The sequence below is a fragment of the Abramis brama genome (genome assembly GCF_963993115.1).
Source record: "Abramis brama genome assembly, chromosome: 4".
NCBI lineage: Eukaryota > Metazoa > Chordata > Actinopteri > Cypriniformes > Leuciscidae > Abramis > Abramis brama.
Window position 1 is genome coordinate 26,673,024 of NC_139966.1, and position 7,432 is coordinate 26,680,455.

At 38.2% G+C, this 7,432-nt stretch overlaps 1 protein-coding gene across 1 annotated transcript; it reads right to left on the reverse strand.

Annotated features, from left to right (window-relative positions):
- Positions 1-2,141: 2,141 nt before the first annotated feature.
- On the reverse strand, positions 2,142-5,511 carry LOC311080532 (uncharacterized protein). The gene is made up of 4 exons (XM_084110525.1): positions 5,161-5,511; positions 4,640-4,850; positions 3,844-4,382; positions 2,142-3,701 (listed from the first exon to the last, which is right to left on the reverse strand). The coding sequence occupies exons 2-4, from the start codon at positions 4,800-4,802 to the stop codon at positions 3,609-3,611; spliced, it is 795 nt and encodes a 264-aa protein (XP_083966651.1). The 5' UTR covers positions 4,803-4,850; positions 5,161-5,511; the 3' UTR covers positions 2,142-3,608.
- Between the last annotated feature and the right edge of the window lie 1,921 nt (positions 5,512-7,432).

Consider the following 7,432-nt stretch of genomic DNA (forward strand, 5'->3'; position numbering starts at 1 on the left):
GCCGTGAGAAGTACCACAGAACCTCCAGTTCATGCAGTGGCCAGTGACCACACATATTGTCCTATAATGAACTTCGGTATGAATAATGTGAAGTCAAAATTTATACACTCTAGGTGTAACACTAACAATGCCAACATCATTTCAGACAATGAGGGAGGAAGTGAGGAAAGTGAGAGAAGGGCAAGTGAGGGAAGAGAGGACAAGGATGGTGAAGACTGTGAGGAAATTGAGGGAGACATATCAGGAGCCAGTGTGCAGGGTTCAAGTGAGCCAGTCTGCAGGGGTCAGGTGAGCCAGGAGCCGGAAAGACAAAGAGATCAGACAAGGAGAGCAGAGGGAGCTCTAAAACAACAGAATAAAAATGAATGCTGTCCTGTTGAAAAAAAAGATCAGAGATGGGGTGACAATACAGTCAAAAAGGCCATAAAACTGCATTTTGCCACAGGCTCAACAGGCTACAGACTGCTTCAAGACATGGAGATACCTCTCCCTGATATCAGAACCTTGCAAAGATGACTACAGCATATAAAGATGGAACCAGGAGTGTTAGAGGATGTGTTTGACATACTGAAGCTGAAGGTAGATGGCCTGACAGAGATTGAGAGGGAATGTGTGCTAACTCTGGATGAGATGGCAATTACACCGAGTGTGGAGCTGCACCTGGCAAGAGGGAAGCTTTATGGGGACGTAACATTACCTGGCCACACAGGAATGGCAACACGTGTGTGTTTATATGTTTACAGGGACCACAACACAATGGAAGCAAGTTGTAACTTACCACTACTGTGGCAACTCCACTAATGGGGCAATCTACAAGCCTATCATCCTCAACATCATTGAAAAGGCAGCTTCCATAGGGCTTCATGTGGTTAACGTCACCACCGACATGCACAGCCCTAATTGGGCAATGTGGAAGACCTTTAGAATGGATCAAAACAAAACATCTGTCCCACATCCTGCAAGACCAGAAAGGAGGTTATACTTCATGCCAGACGTCCCACATCTGGTTAAGAACTTGAAGAGCACCCTGGTCCGTGGACAGACATTTACGATTCCTCCAGACACGGTACAGAAGGATAACTTTGTCTTCAATGAGGTTTCAATTGGTCCACTAAAAGATTTGGTGGATTTTCAAGAGGGGATGACATTGAAAATTGCTCCAAATCTATCAAGTAAAACCCTTCAGCACAGTCATTTTGATAAGATGAAGGTGACCAAAAACCGAGACCAGTGCTCTCTACCATCTTACAGGCTACATTGTGAATAAAGTAATCAAATATCTAGGTATGAGTCTTGCTTTAGACTTCTCTATTACCTCCTAAAAGAGAGAAAGAGAAAATTGAGATAATGTAAAATTAAATGTCATCCAAAAAAATATTTCACGTCAACCATTATCTATCTGCAGTTATACTTTCTTTTTACTGGGATCATCCACATCTAGTTAAGCTAGCTACTGTTCGTTGTAATCAGATGTACTAATACGGTCGCAACTAAGTGTTGCTAATTTTTACAACAAATTTAATACCTAAGATAAACGTTGCATGCCAACGAACTTGAACTGACATCAGGTTACAGTAGCTAACGTTAGTGAAGTGTTGGTCACGTAAGCTATAGCTGCAATTAACCTATTGTCTTCCAATAAACATTAACTAAAACTGGCTACATAAAGTACAACTACTGACTAGATTCATGAGAGGTTGGCTGTGTTTAAAAATTAAAAATACAGTCATTTCATCAACTTACGTATGCGATGAATTTCAAAAAGGAGCCTCTTTGTTTCTCCAGTGCTTGCTCTTTTAAAAGCCATGGTCTTTTGTATTAATGTCCGGGTAATTTTATTTGCTTTGACATTTTTGGATATACATTTAAGTATTTTGCACGTAGACTGATTGATGCCGTGGTGGCAGGGCACGGCCGGGCGGGAATTTTCATTCTAAATCTAATGTTCATTTAAATGTAGAATAACTAATGGCGTGAAAAAATGTTGATGATGTAAGTGCGATAATTCCAAACGAATGTTAAATAAATAAATAAATAAATAAATCTTTCTCTCGCCTCCCTGACTGTGCTGCTGCCCTAGGCACTTTTTATAGCCAAAATATTTAATTATGCAAGTAAGTGTATTTAAATGAATAGTTCTGAGAAATGCAAGTGTAAAACACTGTCCCATACCTTTGTTATTATCAATAAATCATTCCATAAACCTTGGCTTGTCCCTCAAAGACAAAATTTATGACCTTGCATCATCAGCAGGCTGTATCCTCATCTTTCTTTTGAACATTTTGGCTCTGAAAATAATTACATACAACACACAATTACACATAATCTGAATGGAGTTTATTGAATGACAAACAGGTGAGTCTCTGGGTTGCCGATAATTCAGGTGATAGTGGCATGTGAATTAAAGTCTTATCTTTTGTAGGTGGTGGGGAGAAGTGGCCAGAGGACTGGCAGACAATGACACAGAAGACTGAAGAAGACAAAGGACGAGACAGTACGATGCACAGGTAGTCGGGTATGATTTCAGAGTTGGACAACGAGACCAGACCCTGATGGGGATATTTTGGGGATATTTAATTTTATTCTATCAATCAATAAATTCCACTAGAAACAAACTTTGTTGTATTATTTTATTTTAATTTAATACTGTGAAGCTGTTTTGATACAATCTGTATTGTGAAAAGCGCTATACAAATATACTTGATTTGATTTGATGAGTGTGTGGAGGAGGCTTACTTCTAATTTCTCCTAACTGCGGAACAGCGGCGAAGTCAATAGTTTTCCATTAAAGTCAATGTGTGTATTTTCACTAACTCCGGAACGGCTGCGTTCCGACTCCGGCGATCCGCAGCCCTCCGGAGAAGATACGCAGAGCTTCTATTTTTGCCGGATGCCGGAGAGCTCCGCAGCAATTCAGCACTTATATATCGCGCGATCATACGTGAATTCATGAGATCTCGTGACTTCAGCTGTCAGTCATGGCCGCAGCTGTTCCGCAACAAATCCGGACCTGGTTGGTATCGAAGGACAGCGGAGCACGGAGCTGACACGCAGCGGAGCCGATCCGCAGCCATTTCGCAGTTGGTGGAAATCCAGGGTTAAGTGGAGTGGAGCTGATAAAGGTGAATGATGGCAGGTGTGAATGATTGATGAGTGTGTGCAGGTGGGAGCCAGGAAGGATCATGGGAAATGTAGTGCAGTGGTGACAGGACTGGTGACTAATGATTGTGACAGTATACATATAGTTTTGTGACAGTTATAGACAGTTACATATACATTGAAGCAGCAGTTTATTCCAAAATCCACCCCCTTCAGTAGGAACTATGAAAGGCTTATAATAAGAGGACATGGCAACACTGCAATGCACTCACACGCTGCTTCTCTATTCTTTCTTTTTGCAAATAATGAAACCCTTGAAAAATCAGGGTGACAAGATGTTCCAGAGTAAAAAGCATTTATTATACTTAAAAATATATAGCAAAGTCAAATTAAATTAAAAGACTCAAAGTAAAAAAAAAATAATTATAATAATGGAAAAAATGCTACTCAAGTACAGTAACAAAATATTTAATATAATTCTTTATTTACTTAACATATTTAACACTTCATTACTTAACACCACTGGACATGGACGGGGCTTTACCCTTTTGCAGCATCACAGAAGACAACGTTCCAGAACGGCTTGATTTGAGGCACTGTTCCTGATTTTTGGGAAGCATAAAAAAAAGGAAAGGGTGGATTTTTACTTTTACAGAGTGGTTGTGTACACACTGCGGACACATAAAAATGTTCAAATACAATTTAAAGGTGAATTTTGCACAACAAGTCCCCTTTAAGGCTTACATGTTGATCAAAACTCTTTCCGCACTGAGGACACGTGTCAGGCTTCTCTCCAAAATGTGTTCTCTTGTGGTTACTGAAGTTTCCCTTATGGCTGAAACATTTTCCACAATGATGGCATACGTAAGGCTTCTCTCCGGTGTGAACACTCATGTGATTTTTCAAGATTCCGTTTCTGGTGAAACTCTTTCCACACAGTTTGCAGGTGTACGGCTTTTCTCCCGTGTGAATTTTCATGTGCCTTATAAGGTTTCCTTTATGGGTGAAACCTATTTCACACTGTTGGCAGATGAAAGGCCTCTCTCCAGTGTGAACTCTCATGACTGTAAGGTTTGCATGTCCAGTGAAACTCTCTGGACACTGAAAGAAAGGGAGAGAACTTCTAGCTCCTGTATTTTGAGCTCTTTCTCGTGAGGAAGTATTTTCAGTCCGTGGGCAACTAAAAGAGTTTTCTCCTGTTTTGAAATCATGATGTTTCTCAGATTGTTCTTTTTCTTCCCATTTATTCAGTACTTTACTTTCCTCTTTCAGCCTCATTAGGTCTAAATTGAAATAAAAATGAAAGTTAACCCCAATTTAATGTCACAAAGTACCAGACATTAAAATATTTAGACATGTAAAGCAGTGAATCAAGCAATAAATAAGTCATTATGTTAAAAACACCAGCATTTCTCCTGCTGAAACATTTAATAGTCACTGCTGCTGCATTTGTTCTTCATTAAAAGAGCTTTGAATAGCAAATAAAACGGTAACTTTAATAAGGATCAAATGACAGTTCTGCTGTGAGAATTAAACCAACCTGTTTGTTCTTTGGTATCTTCATGTTCCACACTGAATGTTTCTTCAATCTTAACGTCTTCACGTTTCACTTTGAATATTTCTTCAATCTTCACTTCTTCATGTTTCACTCTGAATGTTTCTTCAATCTTCAGGTCTTCACTCTCCTCTTTAATAAACGCCATCTTTATAATAGTGTCACGTGGATCTCAGTCGCTTCACCAGAAGTTTTTCTGTGTGTTTGTCCCGTTTAAGAAGTAAAAATTAACAGAAAGAAAAATAAATCCACAGTAAATCTCTGTGTGTGTCTCAATCAGCTCTAGTTCAGTAGTTCAGTTCACTGGTAAGAGTCAGTCAGAGTGACAGTTAATGTATTTAAATCACATTAGACTAAAAATACTCAAAAGAAATGCTTCAAATTAACAAAACACAATTCATATAGATACTTAATATTTAGGTATTTATGACTTATATGTGGTTTAGTAATGACTTGTAGATCAAATTTAATCGATTAACCATGAGACGTTTGTGTTGTTCACTTACTTTTACACTGTTTTGAACAGCACGTTTCGTCGCGGTGTGGGTGATTCCCGCGCTTCGAATCAATGAATCATTTTGCGAAGCATTTGGCTCAATTGACTCGAAGTTTTGAACAGCTCCGTTTCTCTCATCGCTTCTCGCGAATGTTTACTGATTCATGATAATAGGCAGCGAAATGAGACGCACCTTTCTCGTGTTCTCATTCTGTTACTGTGCATAGCTTGTAAAACTTTAAACTGATAGAAACAGTTCACTAAAATTTTCATGTTTCATGCTTAAAACACAAACCTTTCTTCAGTCGAGTCACAACACATGCAGAAAGAGCGGCGCATACTTATGGCGTCATTTGACCACACCAAAATAAAAGTCCTGTTCACACGCTGCTGTCTAAAATTGCATAGAAATTTACATAGAATTTCTGTCATCTCTTTTTATTATTTGTATGTTTTTTTGAGTTGAATCTTTGTTGAAAAGCATGTTCAAATGTATGTTGTTCAATGATGTGCTGAAAATTAAGAAAACACTAGAATCAGATTTAGTCTTAAAGAAAAATCTTTAATGTGTGGGTGAAGAAACCATTTTATACCAGATATGAATTAGGTTAAAATGCAAATAGTGAAAAAAAAAAAAAAAAAAAAAGGGGTAAGAGTTTATAAAGCAGAGTTCATACTTTCTCATTTAGAAAAAAGGGAACAAATAAAATTCATTTGAGTCTAAAAATACCTGAAAATAGGTATTACATTTCTAGAAATGATGATTGTCCAAGCATCAATAGAAGATTCATATTCATAATTTCTTCATAATCTTTCAACAATTATTGACATTATTTGGGTCACTTTTTCGATTTTAAAGCCAAACTGATAGATGGTGGATGATAAAAATGATAACCATAAGCCATAAAAAAAGCAATATGTTTGAGGGTTGATGCTAAACTCTGCTAAATCTCTCCACACTCTCAAAAATATATGTGTATATATTTTAATAGTTTGTATTATTCTTCAAACGTCTTGTTTTATTCAATAGTTTTAGTATACTACACTATAAACAAAAATGGTGCTAAATAGCACTAAAAGTGGTTCATTGGCTTGTAATCATAGGGGAACCACTTTAAGTGCCATATAGCATCTATCTTTAAAGGTGCTATACAGCACCTTTTGGCGCTTTTCCACTGCATGGTACGGCTCGGTACGGTTCGACTCGGCGCGGAACGGTTCGGCTCGCTTCTCTTTTCCACTGCGTGGTATGACTCGACTCAGTACGGCACGGTTCAGCTCGCTTTAGTTCGGTTGCTTTTCCACTGCAGTTAGTACCGCTTCAAAGTGGGTGGGACTGATCGTTATAGTTGCCGTCTCTACTACCATGACATCATCATATTAAATGCAAATTTTTCATTCCGTATTTCCCCATCCACTCCTCGGCAACCAACGAGAGGAATGTGCGCCTCGTCCACTGACCACGATTCAGCCATTTCTTTTTTGGAAGTTTATACTCTTTTTTTTTTTTTTAAGCAAATACTTTTAAAACAGGTGCTACAGCGTTGGCTGTTGTCTACTGGCTATTTAAATCTAGCGGGTTTAGTGTCTCGTGTCGTAAATACAATGACGCTGGTAGAGATGATTCTGTCTGACCAATCAGTGATCTGCAGTGTTTTCACGTCACATTTTAGTATCGGTACGGTACGCTTGGAACCTCAACAGAGGTGGTACCATTTTAAGCGAGCCGTACCGTACCATGCAGTGGAAAAGCGCCATTTGTCAAATGGTGCTATGTAGAACCATAAGAGGTGCCATATAGCACCTTGGTTGTTTACAATTGCTTCAACAAAAATGGTGCTCAACAGTACCCAACAGTGGTTCTTTGGCTCGTAATAATAGGGGAACCTCTTTTGGTACTATATGGCACTTTAAGAAGCTTTATAGCACATTTGTCAAATGGTGCTATATAGAACCATTTATGTTTATTTTTTTTACATTTTTGAGGTAGTAGGGCCCATTATCATGCCAGATACTACAATTGACTAGTCAATATGCTTCTAAATGACAATTACTTACCAGATGAATAATTAATTTCTTACCAAATCATGGCTTAAAAGATTCAAAATCCTGTACTAAAAGCTTACTGAGAAACAAAATACATTACACATTACACTTTCAAAACAGTTTAATTCATTTCTTTCAGTTGCAAATAAAAACATTAACAACACTTGCTAACTGAGTTGTATACCCTAAAATATAGAAATTGGAACTGGAAGAGGCCCAGAAAGAGAAAAAGAGAG

Coding starts and splice junctions, on each gene's coding strand:
- LOC311080532 (XM_084110525.1), bottom strand. CDS start 4,802: ATGGCGTTTATTAAAGAGGAGAGTGAAGACCTGAAGATTGAAGAAACA. Junction 4,383..4,639: donor AGATACCAAAGAACAAACAG/GTTGGTTTAATT, acceptor ATTTCAATTTAG/ACCTAATGAGGCTGAAAGAG. Junction 3,702..3,843: donor GAAAGAGTTTTGATCAACAT/GTAAGCCTTAAA, acceptor CCCAAAAATCAG/GAACAGTGCCTCAAATCAAG.